Here is a 21,270-nt window from a genome sequence, read left to right on the forward strand (position 1 = left end):
GACGGCTGAATAGGCGAAGAAATCACGCGGTTGATTGTAGGAATCGCCTTGATGAATTGAATGTCCGCTTCTTTCCTATTATACATGTATACATGAAGTCCCTCCATTTTCACTCATCTTCGAGACTGACAGGTGGGCCTCGGGTCACCTAGATCTGGATCTCCCATCTACGGACGGCTCAGATGAATCCACCGGCTATATTATTTGGTGACATGCCATTTCCGCACCCAAGCCGAATCTTACGCCTCTGACGTCTCTTCCTCCCCCCACCCCCCTCCCCCTTGCCTTTTGCAGCTCTGCTTGCTCGCGTGGTGCTGCAATTGAGATCGACTCGTCGGTGGTCGACTCCTCGGCGGCGAGCACCGGGGTTAGGGTTTAGGGGCCTGGATCCATGGCTCGGCCCATGGGATCCAGCGGCTTCGAGGCTGCCCTAGCCGTGTGCCCCGCCGCCGCCCAGGCCTACTTCAAGTACTGCGGTGAGCTCCCCCGCTTTCGAATTCGCTTTCTCGTTCCGTCGGTTGGTTTGTCTCGGGTCGGAGCTTCGGAGGTTTCAGGGTTAGAATCGCTCGTATCCGTGCCGACTTGGTGGTTTAGGCTTGAGAGATCAAATATTACGAATTTTAGGAGTCTTCTGGCGACGGACTCGTCTTTCCTGCATTTGCGTGATCTTTAAGAAATTCTGATGATTGCGAGGAGAAAAGAAGTAGCCTTTGGGTTTATCCTTTGGTCAATTGTCTGGTTTCTTGTGAGCGTCTTTAGAGGTTGCTGTTTTCTCGCTTCTAGGGTTGCAAAAGATCACAAGAAGTTTTAGTTAAATGTGTATAGATTCGCAAAAAAAAGAGCTAAACGTGTATAAGGCAAATGCTCGAGGCTGAAATCACAATTCTACTTTTTTTTAGATAAATCCTGGAACAATTCAATTAGGCTGTATTTCTTTAAGAACCGAACGGACAATCATTTGTCAAAATCAAGCTAGCAATGTTCATATATATGTTCAGCATATCCTACATGATATTGTAATTCTTTGTATGCTATATGGTTACTTGCGTATGTTTCTTTATGTGCTGTCTCAAGTCCATTTGTTGTTCTGTTCGTTGCTTGCTAGGTATTGTATCCGGATGCACAAATGCGAACCCAAGGGAAGGGTTGGCGGATCTTTCACGAACTATAGATAATATGGAAGGAATGAGGTAAGAGCTGTTTGTTTTAGTTACCCTATTGTAGTATTTGATGTTTGTTTACTACAAAAGTGACATTTGTTAAAACAGATTAATCACAATATAGTGTCTTCTATGCTACTCACTGGAACATACTTTGTCAAAAGCTTCTTGCCTACTTACATAGAGTTGAAACATTGTCGAGGATGATCCGACTAAGATTGGGCAATATATGTTGCAGACTTATACATAGTTGTCTTGTACCTGTCTGTTGTTACTGTAAATTTAGAGTTCGAGCTTATGTTCGTGCGTTAACATGTATAACACGTGATTGTTTGACCGCTTCTATTGTAAATGTTAGAAATAGCAATGCCACGCTTTCCATTGGACACACCCATGACCTACCCAGGGCAAATACACACACATATTTCCATGCATGAGAAAATCCTGTTTCCTTTATTTTATTTTTTGTATGTGTCATATTCTCTTTTCTTATGTTCTTTCTACCTTTTGGCTGACTACATACTCTATTACTTATATAGGGATGGAATATTTGGTGATATTCACAAGCTCATGTCAGTTCTTGAGTTCGTAAGAGGCACTTCCCAAGCAGATTATGCATTTTTCAAATGCTTCTCAATACATTATGCTAATCTATGCCCCCTTCTATTAGGATGATGTGAGCCAATTTAATTCCTTCTATGATTTTGTCTTCTTCATTTCTCGTGAAAATGGACAAAAGAATATCAGTAAGCCCCGTTTCCTTTATCACGTCCATCCATGCCGCTGTGTCATTTTTTTACATCCCAATAAGACTAACTGGGTATCGTTTTTCATGATTTAGCTGTTCAGAAGGCTCTTGCAGCATGGAGGATAGTTCTTCTTGGAAGGTTCCGATTGCTTGACCGGTGGTGTAACTTTGTTCAGGTACGCAAATTTACTGGTTAACAATTATATGCAAATTTCTATAAATTCATCTCAGACAAATTTCGTTACTTTATTCTTTTATGATGGCTGCTTCTGTAGTATTGCTAGTGCTTTCATTCTTTATCTAGTTTTAGTGAGAGCAGTAAAAGCGTGGGATGAATTATATGTTTTATACTTATATTATTCCCTAGTAAATAATCAAATATAAAATTGTCAGCTATCTTCTCATTAGATCAAGTTCAACAAACAAGCTGTTTAAGAAGAATATGTGATCATGAAGGGATGTCCACTTGACATTAATCTAGTCAACTTCATTGATTCCATTGCAGTAAGGGTGCAAGCAGACATGGGCAGCCCGATAAACAGCTAGGCAATGCCGCAACAATGTCTGCAATTGTCTCGCAACTTACTGCATATCCCACAAGAGAACACTCTTCCTTTGACCCTGATGGTATTGTTGAATGATGCTAGCTTAGTTATACTGAGATTTTCCATGTGCACCAATCTAGCAAGCTTATGTGGGGCTTCCGCATCCGTTGCAGTGGCCCAGATCAATCCTAGCAATCTGTAGTGGACAAATACGTTATCCACTCTAATCATTGGTGGACACTCTGGTCTAGGGCGGGCAGCTGCAACTCTCGCTGCTTGCATCCTTACATTGCAGTGGTGTTTAGCCTAGAGTTGATTGTTTGGTACATGATGGTAAATAGATCTATCAACATCTCATTGGACATGTCAAGTGTCTTGTTCTCTAGTAGCACCCAATACTTTCTTCTTACAAAATCTCAACCTGTATTTATATCCTGAAGAGAGCGGCAGAATTATTTTGGCATAAGCTGCTATCTCCCTGTTTCCATGACGTGTCAATATGAACTTTATGACATGTTCTAGTTTTGGGGCTCTTCACTGTACTTTGAGACTAGAATGTTTGCTTTCAACAATAACTCAATAAATCTATGTATTATAAATTCCTTAACTCCATAAAAGGGGCACTCCAGATACTAGCATTATATGTAATATTAGCTTATCTGTATCTTTGCCTTCCTCAGAAGTACCAACGCCACAACATTTCTGAGGACGCCTGGCAACAGCTATTAGCTTTCAGCAGGTGTGTAAATGAGGACCTGGAAGGTTATGATCCAAAAGGTACAATTACGTTTCTTTTATATGGCTCCTTCTGGATTTCGATCCTATCCGCAACTTCCTTCATGTATTTACCTTGATACTGATTACTGTTTGTTTGTGTATATTTCTCAGGTGCTTGGCCTGTCATAATTGATGATTTTGTGGAGCACATGCACAGGTTTGTCTTCCTTGCCTATAATGCGCTTTTGCTACGCTTGCAGTTTAGTTGATTGGCTTTATTACATGGCTGAACCTAAACCATGCCCTTTCAGTTTCCTGCTGTGCACTTTCAGTGGACTGTCAATTTCTTTCCTAATAAAGTTTGGAGTTGGCGAGTTCACTCCTCTCCGTTCATTTACTCACATGCCGGACTAACAATCTTGCAAAGGGCACAAATAAACAAATAGACTCATGCTCACATGTGGGCTAACACGCTTGCAAATGGCACCAATATACAAATGCATTGTTTTACATGTGGGATCGACACTTGCAAAAAGCACAAATAACTGAATGCGCTTTTACTCTCGTGTGAAACCACTCTTGCAGAAGGCACGAATAAACAAATGTGGGATGAGACTCCAACTCAAAATATTGTTCTAGCCTTCTAGGGTTTAGCGTCCTCATTCAATCACCCCCTCCCCAACCTACCTAAGACCTGTATCGTAGCATCATGAATGAACAGTTTTGCTTATTCTAACACAGCGAAAGACCTTGTCTTCTTTCCAGATCCGCCCTTGTGTTGTATTTCCTCTCTAATAATGCACCAGCCCCTCCCCCGCCCCCCACACACATTTTTAATCGAAATTCTAACTGCCGTGTCGTTTCAAATCTTGCTATGGCTTTCCTGCGGCCATTTCGGTTGCTCCAATGCATCAAGCCATGTTTCCTTGACTTTTTGCTCTCTTCTCTCATCGGAACTGCGCAGCTGGTGCAGGACTAGAACATTCTTCCTACAATCTCCCATGTTGGTGACCCAAGTCCTCACTATTTTTGCTGGTTTCATATGAACACACGGAGTATATTAGTACCAATCTTCAAGAACAAGGGGGGTGTTCAGACTGTAGGAGTTGTACTAGTTACCCTGGAATTAAGCTGATGAGCCATACAATGAAGCTATTGAAGAGAGTCATTGAGCACCGCTTAAGAAGAATGACAAGCTTGGCCAAAAATCGGTTTGGTCTCATCCCTGTGAGGTCGACCATGGAAGCCATTTTCTTGGTCCGACAACTTATGGAGAGATACAGGGAGCAAAAGGACTTGCATATGATGTTCATTGACTTGGAGAAGGCCTACGATAAGATACCGTGGAATGTCATGTGGTGGGCCTGGGAGGGACAAAAAGTCCCTGCAAAGTAAATTACCCTCATCAAGGACATGTACAATAATGTTGTGACAAGTGTTCGAACAAGTGATGGCAACACTGATGACTTCCCTATTAAAATAGGACTACACCAGGGGCAGCTTTGAGCCCTTATCTTTTTGCCTTGGTGATGGATGAGGTCACCAGATATCCTGGTGTATGCTCTTTGCGGATGATGTGATGATAGTCGGACCGGGGGGGGGGGGGTCAATAGGAAGTTAGAGCTATTGAGACAAACCTTGGAATCGAAAGGTTTTAGAGTTAGTAGAACTAAAACCGAGTACATGAGGTGCGATTTCAGTACTACTAGGCACGAGGAGGAGGAGGAGGATAGCCTTGATTGGCAGGTGATGCCTCAGAAGGACACCTTTCGATATTTGGGTTCAAGGCTGCAGAAGGATGGGGACATCGATGAAGATGTGAACCATCGAATCAAAGCCGGATGGATGAAGTGGTGCCAAGCTTATGGCATTTTCTGTGACAAGAGAGTGCCATAAAAGCTAAAAGGCGAATTCTATAGGACGGCGATTCGATCCGCAATGTTGTATGCCGTTGTGTGTTGCCCGACTAAAAGGCGATATGTTCAACAATTAGGTTGGCGGCGATGTGCATGTTGAGATGGATGTGTGGCCACACAAGGAAGGACCGAGTCCGGAATGATGATATACGAAATAGAGTTAGGATAGCACCGATTTAGGGGAAGCTTGTCCAACATCGTCTGAGATGGTTTGGGCATATTCAGCGCAGGCTTCCAGTGCAAAGCGCACCGATGAAGCGTGCTGATAATGTCAAGAGAGGTCGGGGTAGACCGAACTTGACATGGGAGGAGTCCGTAAAGAGAGATATGAAGGACTGGAGTATCGCCAAAAAACTAACCATGGGCAGGGGTGCGTGGAAGCTTGCTATCCATGTGCCAGAACCATGAGTTGATTGCGAGATCTTATGGGTTTCACCTCTAGCCTACCCCAACTTATTTGGGACTAAAGGCTTGTTTGTTGTTGTCATATTAATGCACGGGAACTGTGTATCTAAATGCACAAATACCTTAGCAGATTCTTGTTTCCTCTGATTGTTATGTTGTTGCTGCTTATATGGTTCGCTCATATTGAAGACCATGGTCACTAATTACCATTGGCAGAAGAATACACAAATAATTCCCTTCCTGAAATGTTTCTTGAAAACTTGTATATATTTTCATTTCACAAGTATTACAATTGTTTTGCTTGGTGGAGGGTTTATAGGAGTAATCCAAGGATATTTTAAGCTTCGGTACAAGCTGTAATGGGAGTTTGTGTCAACACTTTCAAGGAACTTCTTAGGATTTAGGACCGAGTACTGCTTGCCTAGGACCACTTGTAGTTCTGTACTGTATTATTAACAATAAAGTGCTTTTCCTCGGTGCCACAATGTAGATCATTTTAAAACCTAGTCTGTCAAACATTTTTAGCTTTGACTATTAATATAGAAAACTACCAACATTGGAAAAATATAGTGTACAGTTATTTCTATTTCAGGAAACATACTTTCAAAGAAATAAATTGTTAAAAGGACTTGTATTGTGACGTAGCGGGAGTAGTTATTTTTGTCTGATCGGTTTATGATTTACAATGTTCTCGGAAGCCATAATGTCGACTTATCTATACCAATGTAAAAAGACTCAAAGGGGCAGATCCAACTGATCTTGACCATCATACCATGTCAGTCCAACGACCTAGATTGCTCCAATGGTCAGAGCTCAACATGTTTAGGGTGTAATTGGTATCATACCAAATATGAAACGCCATGCTAACCACGTACTTAATGCACACTTAGTATCCTACCTAATATCAGCATATAATTAATATCCTACCTAATATCAACGTGCATTGTATGTACTCGTACATGTTTACTACTCCCTCCGTCCCATAATATAAGAGCGTTTTTGACACTACAGTAGTGTTAAAAATGCTCTTATATTATGGGACAAAGGGAGTAGTACCTAAGAGGTTGAAAGCCGGTTAAGAAAGAGATTAGCTTGTCCTGGAATACCAGTTCCAAACAAGCAAGGGTATATGCATGCTGATGCTCTTTATATTATGGGACAAAGGGAGTAGTACCTAAGAGGTTGAAAGCTGGTTAAGAAAGAGATTAGCTTGTCCAGCATGTGCATGTGGAATACCAATTCCAAACAAGCAAGGGTATATGCATGCTGATGAGTATATCCTGCATGATAATAGGCTCGCCAAAGTCTTTTACTTCTATGCTCAGCTCTTTCCGAATACTACGTTATTTCTAAGATTCTACTTGTATGTTTCTCATGAGTTTCCTTGTGAATTATAGAATTTATCGCCCTAGTGACTGCTCCAGTGCAATGGAATCACAATGCAGCATTTCCAATACATTTAGAGGTACTCTTCCAAGGAATTACTGTTTGTATTTATTATTTAGTTTGTTGTGCTTGTTAGTTGAATATGTCTAATGTTGTGTGACAGGACTAAATCTATTACCTGGATCAAAGAGGAAATGCCCTACTCAGTTTAACTCCAGTGAAGAGAGCGTAGAGCTCTCAGAAGCTCTTAGACACTCTGTCCAACTTACCCCGTCGAAGCGACTTAAGGAAAGTTCTACGCCTACTAGATATGGGGTTTGGGAGCGAGAGGCAGGTACCCCTTTCTTTAACAGTACACCAGATTGTCGTGAGGACATGAATTTACACAACTCAAGAGGCTGCCTTCAGAACTCCCCTCGTGTTATTGAGGATAGTTTTTCGAAAGGGTTCGAAAGTTGCATCTCAATGAAATGTTCATTTTAGTGCAATGAGGAATGCATGGCATCATCATTTATGACTGACCGTTACTCCAATTATTTCTACTTTGGGTCAACACCATTTTGTATTTGTACTTAAAAGTCAGTTTCCCAGTGGTGATATTATCTTGTATACAAACAGTGATGTTATACATGACTGTCATCGTAGACAAAACGACTTGTGTTTGTGGTTTACTGCTTGTTACCAAGTTTGCGCGATTGTTCTCCTGCTATTTTCTTCGATACGTGATCCCCCCCCCCCCCTTCCGCGCTTGGAAATTTTGGTAGCCATAATCTTGCTATTTTGATATTAGTACTATATATCGGTAATCCTTACCTCGAGGTAGTATAACTTTTAACACTAAAGCCAGGGAACAGTGGCGTCATCACATTTCTGTCCTTCAAGTAACCAAGGTTTTTACTGTCAATCTTAATGCATGTTTCCCATTCTACAGCTATTTTATGGCATTCTTGTCTTTTGATAAGGCTGGAGCCCCAAGTTACTGTGGTATAATTTGGCAGCAGAAAGGATGTATTTTGACTCAGCAAATACTTATCTTTTTTGCTTGTTAGCAGTGCAGACACACAAAATAAATAAATTCAACACACTACATTCCCTGCAAAGTACATGACAAATGGTGTTGAATTACAAGGCATGCCCTACCGTCACCACCACATTGTAAGAGAAATCATCAACCAGAGACCAGAGTATGAGACAAGGAAACTGTTGTTAGTTAAAAAAACAAAGTTATGCATCTAATGCTATCATCTGAAATGTTTGAAACTCTTACACTCATAAAGAAACTGTATAACAGCACTTGGTACAGTTTAGTTGTTGTCATTGACAGCAACTGCAAGTGCCAGTGAAGTTTAGCCCGAGAAATACAAATGCTAGTCCTTGGAGATAGAGATTAAAATAGTAGCTAGTCTTGCCAGGGAATACAAGGTTGTATGACGCACAGAAGAAAAGAAACGCTGAAAATAAAATCTCGCGGAAATTAACCCTGCAAGAAAAAAAGATGATGTCAGTTGCGTTTAGTTTATCTTATAGTCTGAATGCCCATAACCTTAACTAAGAGGTTGGTTTACCTGTCTCTTAATCTTTTCCTTGTTTTCTGTAACAAGGGAACTTCATTATTTTCAAAATTGTTCCCTGTTTTCTTTGTCACGACCCACTCGTTAAACTCCGATAATTCGAATAGACCAGACAGTGCAGCTCTCATGCGATGCATTGTCATCACACTCTCGAACAAAATCCAAAATGGCAGAATGTGTATATTTCTGCAGACAGGGTTTTAAGGACATTACGTTTTTGGTATGTGGAGACAGTAATCAAATTATAACTGAAAGCACTTCTTGAGAAAACTTACTTTGGATGTCTAATAGCTGTGACCACTAAAAGTACCGTGGGAATATATGCGATGCCCCAGACTGGTAGGTATAGTTCTGGTATCATGACTGATATCGGAACTATGATATTGTAGAGAATACATGCGACCGTAGGGGCCACAACTCTCCGAACCAAGAAGAAGCTATAGAGCATATGGAATTTCTTGACAAGAGATACATCCTAATGAAACAACAATGGGATGGATTTCAGTTTTCTTTAAATATTTTGTTTTAGAGCCAGTGATGGAGAAAAGAACCCTACCTTGGCAGTCAAAATATCTTTTGCTACCTTTCGGAATAAATGTGCACCACCACAAGACCACCGGAATTGCTGTCGACAGTAGGCCTTGTAAGTGGATGGCAATTCACTCTTAACCTGCATTGTGTTTGCATAATCAATTGATTGCATCAAACTGTCATATACTTTCAAAAACATTGTTGTGACATAAAATCTACTCACTCTGATATCCCCAACATATATAAATTTCCAACCCTTCAAGGTTGCTCGAACTGCCAAGTCCATGTCTTCAACTGTAGTGCGGTCCTTCCAACCTCCCGCCTCTTTGATGGCTGCTGTACGCCACACTCCAGCGGTTCCTTGGTTTACAACAGAAATTCCTTAAGACAATCATTTATTTCCTGATCTATGTTCTAGAGTTTTTTTTTAAATTTATGTTAGAATCCGTAAGTTGTAAAGGTGTGTACCATTGAAGCTGAAGAAGGAAAAGGTTGCTGACCCGGCTTCTTGCTCAACTTTGAAATGGTAATCAAAGAACATCTTTTGTACCCGTGTCAACAGGCTCATCGTGTCATTCACTGCAAAATTCTGTCAATTAAGAATCGATCAATTCAATCGGAGCAAATAAAACACTATCATATTTGTGGAGTGGTACATTACCACTATTTTGTAAGCCAAATTTCTTGAAATTGTTTCTGTACCTCGTTTCTCGCACCACATGAACGGTGAGAAGGGATAAGTTAAACATGTTTTAGATGTTCATGAAATGTAGATAGACGTTTCTTTTGCACAACAAGAGCGACTAGTTCCTCGTCTTAGTTTTGGAAACAGTGCTTCCGTAAATTTTCGGATGAGGTATACATTTCTTTGTGGTGACTACATTCTTTGTGGTGAACTGGTGTAATGTGCTGAAATATTTGAAGTATATATGGCAAGTGCAAATATATAGGATGAAAGAAATTGTAATTCAGTTTTCATTCATGACCTAATGAAACTGTCTTCTAAATAGACTTGTATCCGAAAATAGGAATGCTTCAGAGCTGATGGGAAATGGACTACTTACCAAAGGACCACCGAGCTTGAACAAGAGCAACTTGTGGATTGTGCACGAAGAATGGGACTGTTCTGAGAAGGAAGTCCGCTTCAGGCTGGAAATCCGCATCAAATATGGCAACATATTCGCACTGCTTGGCATAGTCACATTCCATTCCCTTCTTCAGGGCTCCTGCTTTAAACCCCTTCCGACTGGTTCTCGTGGTATACTTGATGTTCACACCCTTGACCGCCCAGCTTTCGCATTCAAGCTCCACCAAGTTCTGCAGAAAGAAGTGGCCAATCAGCATAGATTCTGTAGATTGCATACCATCATCACTGAAGACTGTTGATATCCTGTTCACAGTCTAGTAGCATATCTTAGCATGTCATTTTGTCATTGCCCTGATCATGGAGGAACTTGAGCTTGGCAACTCAGAAGTCCTGTGAGTGGGAAAAAGGAAAGGATGAACTAACTTTGTTGCTATGCCATAGCAAATGGCCTTTGCCGTCATTGGATGACATAATAAATATCCAATGGGATAATACAGATTCAAATGTCACTGTTAACATGAGGTCTACCTGCTTACTACACTAGCAGACATTTGTTTGGGAGGCCACCCCTGCTTTACTTAAAGGTACATGTGCACGCCAATTAGTCTCTCTACCCCATCCCACTAAACCGGCCTGTCGATTGGAATATAATCTCCAAGTCGGTCAGTCTGCCAATAAAAACAGACAAGAAGGTCTGTCCCCCTTGCTTAAACTTTCTTCTAACACAGGCTTCGCTGATATCCCCCCCCCCCCCCCCCCCATCATATAAAATGATTTATCTTAGTGAACTGGATGATATGCAACAATCTGAGTGTTCTAAAGACGAGAATAGAAGTCGTAATTTTTGGCAGCTGGAAAGATACCTCTCTTTGAGAAGAATATGCCTACCAATTATTGGACCATCACCTCAGATCCATAGGTCCGAAAAAAAAATGGACAAGTGGGTGGCGAGCAGGAGGGAGTCAGGGGCAGGGGCCTCCTGGTGTAGGGAAATACCAGCACCAAGTAAATGAGCTCGTGTGGATCTATACTGTACAATCAGTATCAGTGCTAATTGCTAAACTTCGGGGCCCTGTAGAAGAGCATCTTTTGGTAAAGTTTTGATATCTACCTAGTTCAGATTTAATATATATACAAACACTTTACCAAGAAATATATCATTTTTACAAACAGCCCTAGTTGGATCCACGTTGCTGACTGACTGATAGTGTCCAATGATTATATACTCCATGGATTCAGAAATTGTTGCACTGGCCCTGGAAAAGAGCTTCTACAATTTCTCACTTGCATTATTATCACTACTTACACTGGCCGACATAGGTCCCCAACACCCCCAGGCAGCTGGGGCCCACATGCTGCATCCATGTGATTGCAGGGTCCAGAATCCAGAGGCAAGAGAATAATTATCATTTTCGCCCTACTCTCGTGATAACTTGCCAAGTTCTGATAGTGATAGGAAAAACCTAGTGCAAGTCAATGCATCGTCTAGTTTTCATAGGCGATGCCAAGCGTTAAAGTAGCTTTCATCCAAATAACCCCGTAGAAGCCTACGATTAAACTGAAAGAAGAAGAAAATCTCTACACCCACCTATAACTAAGAATAAGTTGCATGCTCCTATGACAGTTAGTCCGGTCTGGTGTCAAAGCTTTTTTGACATCTGCTGTGGTACTAAATCACACAAAAGGTCTAATAAATTTATACTATATCCCTTTCTTAGTAGCAGCAGCAGGAGGTTCAAGCGTCACTAATTTGAGGTGGCCTATAGGATAGGAGAGTGTTCACTTATCCTACAACAATAAAATACTAGGCAAGTTGCATCAGACATGGTGGCAATGTGGTATGTAAGCAGTTGTGCTAAAAAAATAATAAAACACAAGGAAAATCTCCAGCCGTGCAACAGGGGGAAGTTAAAGTCTACCTTGATGAACGGATCAGTGGAGTCGTCCAGCACTTGGACGATTATCCTGTCCTTTGGCCACTGGAGCTCACATGCCGCCCCTATCGACAGCTTGTACACCTACACACACAGCTCGACCACAGCAAATAAATTAGCAAAAACAGAAAATATTTTAACCCCGCAAAAGAACAAAGAGATCGATAAACAGATCAGCCAAAGAAGAATTTGTCTTGGTATTCTTTACAGTAAATAAATTAGTAAATAGAGTAGATTGTGATCACCTCCAGCTCATTGTACATGGGTATCTGGACCAGGACCATGGGGTAGTGGGCGCCCCCCTTCTCCTCGTCGCCGCCGGCGAGGGGCTCCCACCTGAACCGCCACTCGGGGCGCCAGCCGACGGCCTTGACGCCGAGGCTGACCACGCAGTTGTACAGGGCCTCCACCACCAGCATCACCGACATCACCATGCACGCCCAGACGGCCACCTGCAGCGCGGGCGCGATCACCCGGCCCCGCACCCGCACCCACAGCTCGTACACCTCCGCCAGCGACACGCCCCCCGCCCCCGACGACGACGAGCCATCCAAGACGCCGACGAACCACGAGATGGCCTCCTGCAAGTCGAGCCGCCCGCCCACTGCGAGAGGAGAGAGAAAAAAGAGAAATGATGCCCCGAGATATCAGATCGCGTCACGTGCGCTGGAGCGCGTGGTGCGAGGGAAAAAAGGAGGGGGGGGGGGGGGGGGGGGGGAGAGTAATGTACCGGCAAGCGGGCGGCTGAAATCGACGGCGCCGGTGGAGACGGCGGCGAAGAGGGCCGCGGCGGCGGCGAGGGCGAACAGGAGGGCGCCGCCGACTTCTCCTGCCTCCATGGGCGACGGAGGGGGAGGAGGAGATGGGCGGGGGCAGAGAGATGAAGAGCGCGACTGGTCGACAAGCGAGCCCGAACGTGGGCGTTTTCCTTAGGTCTATACCAGCGTCTGTACTTTGTCCCTCCCTTTCCTCTTTTGATATGCTTGCATCGGCTGTGCTGTACCGCGTGCTTTATATATCTCGTGCAAGTGGGCACGCTTTTGCTATCACTCCCCAACCATTTAATCGAGATCATAACATTTGATATTTAAGAACAATACAATTAGCCCCGGGTCCCCTCTGTTCGAACCCTAGCCGCCGCCCCCAACCCTCATCCACCCCCCCCCCCCCCCCCCGCGTCATCGTCGGGCAAAGCCCGAGCTGTGCTGGCGGCAACGGGGGGATTTCCGTTTGGAGCGATGGGCTCTTATTCAGCTGAAGGCGAAGCTCAGAGGCCGGCGCACACTGGCAGGTGGCGATGAGTGGTGACGCTGGTGTTGCAGCGGAGTGCATGGGCTGCTGGCAACACGACGCTCTCTTCGTGACGGGGTTCGGCCCGATCAGATCTACGCTGGCCAAAAGTGGGGGTGACGGCTATAGCTGGCAGGAGGCCTTGCGGAGCGACGGGCCTGGCAGGAGTCAGCGACGAGGTGATTGCGTGGTCGAGTGGATGCGGGCGCAGTCCGAAGGCAGCAACGCGAGTTTGTGACAAAGTTGGTGGAGGCGGCGGCGCGCCGTTGTGAGGCTCGGCCAAGATGGAGTCTTGGCGAGTAGTGAGCGACCAACCACCTCAATGCGGTGTGATGAACAACGGTGCTCTCCCGGCGGTGCATCTTGGCATCGCAAGGATGCGGGTCCAGCCCATCGCAAGGCTGTCCTTTGGAGTGGACGATTGCCGTTGCGGGCATCCTGGACCTTGCCGGAGGTGCGGGGTTGTAACGCCCAAGATGCGATCCTATCCTTATTTTGACACGAGGACCTCGATAGGGATAGAAGCGCATCTCGTCGTTTAGTAAGAATGGGTATCGTTAGAAGTACATGTACAGAAGATATGAGTATATGGAATTGGCTTACACTTGCCACAAGCTACAACAATATCACATAAATACTACAACATATTCAATCACCATGTATAAGAGCACGGTCCTACTACGGACGAAAACAAACGATAAAAGAACGACGTTCATCCTTGCTATACCAAGCTGTCGGTCTGGAACCCATCCTAGATCGATGATGAAGAAGAAACTCCAAATAGAACAACTATCGCGCTCACATCAAAGTAACTCTTTACCTATACCTACAACTGGTGTTGTAGTAATCTGTGAGCCACACAGACTCAACAATCTCATTTCTAAAGATATCAAAACTAGCAAAGCTTAATGGGTGAGGCATGGTTAAGTGGTGAGGCTGCAGCAAGCGACTAAGCATTTATTTGAGGTGGTTAACTTACGAGTACAAGAATAAAAGAGGGGAGATGATCTATGCATAACCTGACGTGAACTAATAATGGTCAACTGAATGATCATGAACACATACTTACGTCAAACATAACCCCACCGTGTCCTCAATCGAAGACGGAGCTCACGAAAAAGACAATCGCGGTTATGCACATAGTTGATATATTTTAATTAAGCTTACTTCAAGTTATCTAGAACTGAATGTTAAACAAAGTTTCCAAGTTTGTCACATAACCACGGGCACGGCTTTCCGAAAGATTTAACCCTGCAGCGGTGCTCCAACTAATCCATCACAAATTACCACAAGCTGCATAGAAAGCCTCGATCGCGAAACTCGTGATCTCCTCGGGTTCCTTAGTGGAAAACCTCAACTCTCACATAGCCCAAAGCATCACCAGAATTCCGATGCACAAGATATTTCGTAGAAGGTAAAACAAGTCCAGCAAGGGTGCCCGACGTGCCGACGAACCCGATAGGAGCCGCGTATCTCCTTCTGAGGACGCGACGGATAAGCTAAGCGTACGGTGGCCTGATAGACATATCCCAAGTTGCCCCGGGTTGGCCCCGCACAATGCTCTAGTTTGGACCAACACTCATGAGGAGCACTCGGTCGGGGGTTGATTAATTATCCACGGGGTCTGGAAAGTCCCTATGCATTTTATTAGGTTATTAGGCAAATGTAATACCAAAGTTGGGCCTTGCCAGAACTGTCTTAAACTAAAATGAATTATCAAGGGGGTCCCCACAACAACCCCGAGCGTATTAGGAGCGCTCAATAATGGAACATAATGATAACCCACAAGTATAGGGGATCGCAACAGTTTTCGAGGGTAGAGTATTCAACCCAAATTTATTGATTCGACATAAGGGGAGCCAAAGAATACTCTTGAGTATTAACAGTTGAGTTGTCAATTCAACCACACCTGAAAGACTTAGTATCTGCAGCAAAGTTTTAGTAGCAAAGTAGTATGATAGTAACGATAGCGGCGGTAACAGTAGCAGTAGTAATTTGTATAGCAAGTGTGACAACAGTAGCGGTAAAGTAACTTAGCAAGGACGAGTATAGGAAAAGCTCGTAGGCATTGGATCGGTGATGGATAATTATGTCAGATGGCATTCATCATGTAACAGTTATAACATAGGGTGATATGTAACTAGCTCCAGTTCGTCAATGTAATGTAGGCATGTATTCCATATTTAGTCATACGTGCTTATGGAAAAGAACTTGCATGACATCTTTTGTCCTACCCTCCCGTGGCAGCGGGGTCCTAATGGAAACTAAGGGATATTAAGGTCTCCTTTTAATAGAGAACCGGAACAAAGCATTAGCACATGGTGAATACATGGGATCCTCATACTATGGTCATCTCCGGGAGTGGTTCCGGCTATTGTCACTCCGGGGTTGCCGGGTCATAACACATAGTAGGTGACTACAACTTGCAAGATAGGATCAAGAACACACATATATTGATGAAAATATAATAGGTTCAGATCTGAAATCATGGCACCCGGACCCTAGTGACAAGCATTAAGCATAGCAAAGTAGTAGCAACATCAATCTTAGAACATAGTGGATACTAGGGATCAAACCCCATCAATACTAACTCGATTACATGATAGATCTCATCCAACCCTTCACCGTCCAGCAAGCCTACGATAAGATTACTCACGAACGATGGAGAGCGTCATGGAATTGGCGATGGAGGATGGTTGATGATGATGACGACGTCGATTTCCCCTCTCCGGAGCCCAGAACGGACTCCAGATCTGCCCTCCCGAGGAAGAACAGGCGGTGGCGGCGGCTCTGTATCGTGAAACGCGATGAACTCTTCTCTCCCCTTTTTTTCTGGGTGAGAGAGGTTATATAGAGTTGGAGATGAAGTTCGTGGAGCCACGTGGGCCCCACGAGCCCGCTAGGCGCGCCCTAGGGGGGGCACCTGCAGGGCTCGTGGCCCACTGGCAGCGTATCTTCAGTTGATTCTTTCTTTGATATTTTTTATATATTCCATAAAAAATCCTCGTAAATTTCCAGGTCATTCCGAGAACTTTTATTTCTTCACAAAAACAACACCATGGCAGTTCTGCTGAAAACAGCGTCAGTCCGGGTTAGTTCCATTCAAATCATGCAAATTAGAGTCCAAAACAAGGGCAAAAGAGTTTGGAAAAGTAGATACGTTGGAGACGTATCAACTCCCCCAAGTTTAAAGCCTTGCTTGTCCTCAAGCAATTTAGTTGATAAACTGAAAGAGACAAAAGAAAAACTTTTACGAACTCTGTTTGATCTTGTTTTTGTAATTATGTCTAACTCATATTCAGATTTTTAGCAAGATCATAAACTAACCACATAAGCAATGACATTTAGGTCTCATGGTATACTCATATCAATGGTGTAATTAACTAGCGAGCAATTATAATAAGTTTCAAACGTCAACACTTCAATCAAAATAATCATGATACAATATTAATAAATGGTATCTCGCTAGCCCTTTCTGAGACCGCAAAACATAAATGCAGAGCACCATCAAAGACCAAATGCCGACTGGAAATTGTAATTCATGGCAAAAAAGATCCATCCATACTCAATATCAATTAGTAGCAAACCATATAAATGACGGAGGTGCTCTCTAACTGATGCTTTTTAATAAGAAGAGGATGACTCAACAGAAACGTAAATAGATAGGCCCTTCAGAGAGGGAAGCATTGATTTACAGAGGTGCTAGAGCTCAAGCTTTTTAAAACAGTGATAAATAATTTTGGGTGGTATGCTTTCATTGTCAATGCGATGACCAAGAGTTTCCACCATCTTCCATGCTACACATATTATAGGCGGTTCCTAAACAGAATAGTAAAGTTTTGACTCCCCCACCACCGATCAATCACACTCCACGACTAGCCGAATCCTCGGGTGCCGTCCATACCAACAACAATCCAGGGGGAGTTTTGTTTGCAATTATATTTTTGATTTGATTTGAGCATGGAACTAGGAAATTCTGATTACCGGCCCCTTTCTCGCGAGTGATAGTGAATAAACACATATCGAGGATAACACGACTAGCATGGAAGATACTGACCGCCCCTTGTCATCACATGAGCGGTTCGGGCATACAAAACAGATTATTATTTGAAGATTTAGAGAGTGGCACATGCAAATTTACTTGGAACGGCAGGTAGATACCGCATATAGGTAGGTATGGTGGACTCATATGGAACAACTTTGGGTTTATGGAAGTGGATGCACAAGCAGTATTCCCGCTTAGTACAAGTGAAGCTAGCAAAAGACTCGGAAGCGACCAACTAGAGAGCGACAACAGTCATCAATATGCATTGAAATTAACCAATGTTGAGTGCAAGCATGAGTAGGATATAAATCACCATAAACATGAATATTGTAGAGGCTATGTTGATTTTGTTTCAACTATATGCATGAACATGTGCCAAGTCAAGCCACTTGAATAATTCAAAGGAGGATACCATCCTATCACACTACATCATAATCATCTTGAAATTCATGTTGGCATCCAAGACAAACCATTATAAGCTCCTAGCTAATTAAGCATGGCATCAGAAACTATGATCTCTAGGTTGTCATTGCAAACATGTTTCTCTCATAACAATGCTGAATTAGGAATGATGAGCTAGTCATATTTACAGAAACAAAATAGGTCGAGTTCATACCATCTTTTCCAGGCTCAGTCACTTCATCATATATCGTCATTATTGCCTTTCACTTGCACGACCGAATGATGTGAATAATAATAAGAGTGTTCGTGCATTGGACTAAGCTGGAATCTGCAAGCAAATTCAGAGGAGAATACACAGTAATATGGCTCTTTGACGGATAGACAATAATGCATATGAGAGCCACTAATCATTTTAATCATGGTCTTCTACCTCGACCCAAAGAAATTAGTGAGGAGGAGGTATTGTGGACACTTATCTTCGACAAATGCGGTAAGTCTTGCGTTCTCCACCAAGTAATAAAAATCCTCATAAAGACCGGCGGCGTGTAAGAACACATCGCTTGGCCACTCGCATGCTCGAACTTCTGCAACTCAGGGGACCGGATACTTGGGTTTATTCTTCTCATTTTCATCTTCTTTGGGGTCACGGCTCGAAGAGCCTCTTAGAAACCTCCTCATATTTTCCTTTTTCTTTCTCTGAAAATTTCTGAAATTTTTAGTGACTCAAAATAAAAGTGAACAAAGCTTAACAAAACTCATAGCAAATACTCCTACAAGTGCCTAGAGGCCATATCGTGCATCAAAACTACTTGGGACCAACTAAAATTAACATGCAAAGCTCAAGAACAGGGTCACCAAGGCAACAATAATATGCAATGAATAAAGCACTAGAATAAAAACTAATTGGACCAATGGAGGGGTCACATACCAAAGAAGAATTCCCCAAAACAGTTTGGTGAATGGGGCTTTGCACAAGGAGATCGAAAAATGGAGTAAAATGAGCAAGAACACGGATTTGAGCTGTGGAATAATTTTTTCTGGAGGTAGATGAAGAAGATGGATGCTGGAATAAGTGGAGGGGGCCACGTGGGACCCACGAGCCTGCCAGGCGCGCCGAGGGGGGTGGGCGTGCCTCCTGGGCTCGTCGCCCACTGGTGCATCCCCCTGACTAGTTATCCATCTCAGAAATTATTAAATATTACAGAAAAAATCATACTTGAATTTCAGGGCATTTGAAGAACTTTTATTTTCACGTCATTTTTTTATTGAATGGACAATGCAGAAAACAGAAAAATAATGCTATATTTATTTTTTTTCTACTAAATAACAGAAAGTAAAAGTTGGGAACAAAAGGTTATGACTTCTAGATTCATCCATCTCATGGTCATCAAAAGAAATCCGTCAACGAGGTTGATTAAGTGTAACGACTAAGATGCGGTCCTTTCCGATTTAGGGAACGAGGCCCCGAATTGGAAATAAGTGCATCTAAGCGTTTCGCAAGCACGGTAACATAGCACATGCATAATATAACAGAATGACAATAAGGGATTCAATTGCCATCTCATAAATATATCAGAGTTACATCACGCATCCAAACAAGGTAGTTCCGCCACGGACTACAAAACATGAGAAATGACTATGCTACCTTGCATGCTTGCCCACGATCACGACCACGCCTCAGTCTTCTGGATAGTTCATGTACAGGCGGTCGTTCTCCTCATCGTACTGCCACGCCAGCTGCGTGCCGTCGGGATCACCTGTCTCGGGGGGTACCTGAACCTGTTGGCGTTGTGAAGGAATCTGTGAGCCACGGGGACACCATCACATCTATCAAGCACAACATAATATAAAACACCTACACATGATATTGAGGACACCCACACTAGTTGACACCATATCATCTATACCCTACACATATAAGCATGCTCATGAGCTCAACAAGGCTCTCCATGCTTTGGGCATGTATGTGGACACACACACACACACCAACATCACACACACAACACCATAGCCTCTACATAGGACACACACACAAGGCATGTGGGGGAACCCACACACACACAACACTAGGCTAGTGCAAAGCCCACAAGCTGCACACACACCCACATGACACAATTCTTACATGTATGCAGAACAGCCCACACATGCTCTTCTACCAAGTAAACCTACACACCCACCATCATGTATACACAAACTAACAAAATCACTATGCACCACATGCTTTTTTTGAGAGGAGGAAAAATACCCTGATGGTGTAAAGCACACCACAGCATCAAACATATCTAGACAAAGGGAAATCAGCACAAGGAAAAATAAATACACATCAAAAATAAAATGAGGGGGAGAGGGATCGAACCCTGCACCTCCTGCTACACAACTCAGCTACACACCACCCTGCTAGGTGCCCTTTGCTCAACAGAACAGGGGTGCAACCGAGCTGATCTGACTATGCACTGATATACTGCTGCCAAAAACAAAACAAAACGGGGGGTGCAACCCCTGGGACTTGAACCCACGATCACAGGCCAACACACACACATCAAGTACCACTACGCTATGCTACAAAGTCTGACAGAGAGGAGGGGTACTACTAGGTAACACTACAGAGCACAGGGTTGCCCTGCTCTGCAAAGCACAGAGATGCCTACGACAGGGTCTTCGCCGGAGCGAGGCCTCTACGCTACTGCGCGCCGCAGGAAGCACTACTCTACTGCTGCGAGGAAGATCTAGCGAGCACCTGCAACTACACACAACACAGAACACACACAGGTACTGCCGGCCTCCTCTACGAACAGAGGCATGCAAGATCTTCGGCCGAAGCTCCTACGCGCATCTACCGACGGGGAAGGAGGGAGGAGAGGCTTGCTCTCACCTAGGGAAGGAAGGAGAGGCGCTGATCTGCTTGGAGGAGGAACTTGGAGAGGATCAACGCGATCTGACGAAGACGAAGAAGTCCTGGACGCAAAACCATCGCAGGGGAAGCAGACCGCCGGGAGCACGTCGGTGACGAAGACTTGCCCGTCGGTGAGGTCGCTCCTCGACCTCAGCGACGGCGGGAATGGAGCGTGGGGTATTCCCCCGAGCCCGTGGACATGGCGACAGCGCCGGACTACGACGGGGGCAGGGGTAGACGGCGCGGTGGTCTTCCTCTCTCTCTCTGCAACCTACTGCAGCACCCTTACCTAAGGGAGAAGAAGGGATGGAGGGAGGTGGCGGCGGCGCGAGAGGGAGGTGCAGAACCCTAGGAGAAGGAAGGCACGGACGCCAATGATTTATGGAGGGGACCTCGACGTTCGTAGCCCTCACAGCGCTCTCTCTCTCTCTCTCTCGGCAGTCTGACGGAAAGCAGGAGCGGGTGGAACGGCGTCAGGAAGGAGAAAGAGGCAGCTGGGCTACGAAGGGAAAAGAGAGGAGGGGGAAGATGGGCCTGCTAGTGGGAGGAAGCCCACTAGTGGCGCGAGATAGCAGCAAGTAACTCCCTGGGGCTGCTTTCTATTTTAAAATAAACTAGTGAAAGATACAAAACCAAGGCA

The 21,270-nt window shown here is 44.0% G+C and overlaps 2 protein-coding genes across 2 annotated transcripts; one reads left to right on the plus strand and one right to left on the minus strand.

The window, feature by feature from the left end:
• The first annotated feature begins 236 nt into the window (after nucleotides 1–236).
• On the plus strand, nucleotides 237–7,548 carry LOC123425191 (defective in cullin neddylation protein AAR3). Its single transcript, XM_045108866.1, has 9 exons — nucleotides 237–476; nucleotides 1,106–1,190; nucleotides 1,700–1,748; nucleotides 1,831–1,906; nucleotides 2,002–2,084; nucleotides 3,134–3,230; nucleotides 3,342–3,387; nucleotides 6,889–6,956; nucleotides 7,041–7,548. The coding sequence occupies exons 1-9, from the start codon at nucleotides 392–394 to the stop codon at nucleotides 7,358–7,360; spliced, it is 909 nt and encodes a 302-aa protein (XP_044964801.1). The 5' UTR covers nucleotides 237–391; the 3' UTR covers nucleotides 7,361–7,548.
• A 516-nt stretch (nucleotides 7,549–8,064) lies between these two features.
• LOC123425192 (probable glucomannan 4-beta-mannosyltransferase 7) lies at nucleotides 8,065–12,982 on the minus strand. The gene is made up of 10 exons (XM_045108867.1): nucleotides 12,731–12,982; nucleotides 12,246–12,604; nucleotides 11,986–12,084; nucleotides 10,044–10,296; nucleotides 9,448–9,558; nucleotides 9,203–9,339; nucleotides 9,005–9,118; nucleotides 8,724–8,923; nucleotides 8,443–8,634; nucleotides 8,065–8,357 (listed from the first exon to the last, which is right to left on the minus strand). The coding sequence occupies exons 1-10, from the start codon at nucleotides 12,837–12,839 to the stop codon at nucleotides 8,192–8,194; spliced, it is 1,740 nt and encodes a 579-aa protein (XP_044964802.1). The 5' UTR covers nucleotides 12,840–12,982; the 3' UTR covers nucleotides 8,065–8,191.
• Nucleotides 12,983–21,270: the final 8,288 nt, after the last annotated feature.

Source organism: Hordeum vulgare, chromosome 2H (assembly GCF_904849725.1).
Source record: "Hordeum vulgare subsp. vulgare chromosome 2H, MorexV3_pseudomolecules_assembly, whole genome shotgun sequence".
Classification (NCBI taxonomy): Eukaryota; Viridiplantae; Streptophyta; class Magnoliopsida; order Poales; family Poaceae; genus Hordeum; species Hordeum vulgare.

Coding starts and splice junctions, on each gene's coding strand:
- LOC123425191 (XM_045108866.1), top strand. CDS start 392: ATGGCTCGGCCCATGGGATCCAGCGGCTTCGAGGCTGCCCTAGCCGTG. Junction 1,191..1,699: donor GATAATATGGAAGGAATGAG/GTAAGAGCTGTT, acceptor TTACTTATATAG/GGATGGAATATTTGGTGATA. Junction 2,085..3,133: donor GGTGGTGTAACTTTGTTCAG/GTACGCAAATTT, acceptor TGCCTTCCTCAG/AAGTACCAACGCCACAACAT.
- LOC123425192 (XM_045108867.1), bottom strand. CDS start 12,839: ATGGAGGCAGGAGAAGTCGGCGGCGCCCTCCTGTTCGCCCTCGCCGCC. Junction 9,340..9,447: donor TTCCTTCTTCAGCTTCAATG/GTACACACCTTT, acceptor TTGTAAACCAAG/GAACCGCTGGAGTGTGGCGT. Junction 9,119..9,202: donor TATATGTTGGGGATATCAGA/GTGAGTAGATTT, acceptor AACACAATGCAG/GTTAAGAGTGAATTGCCATC.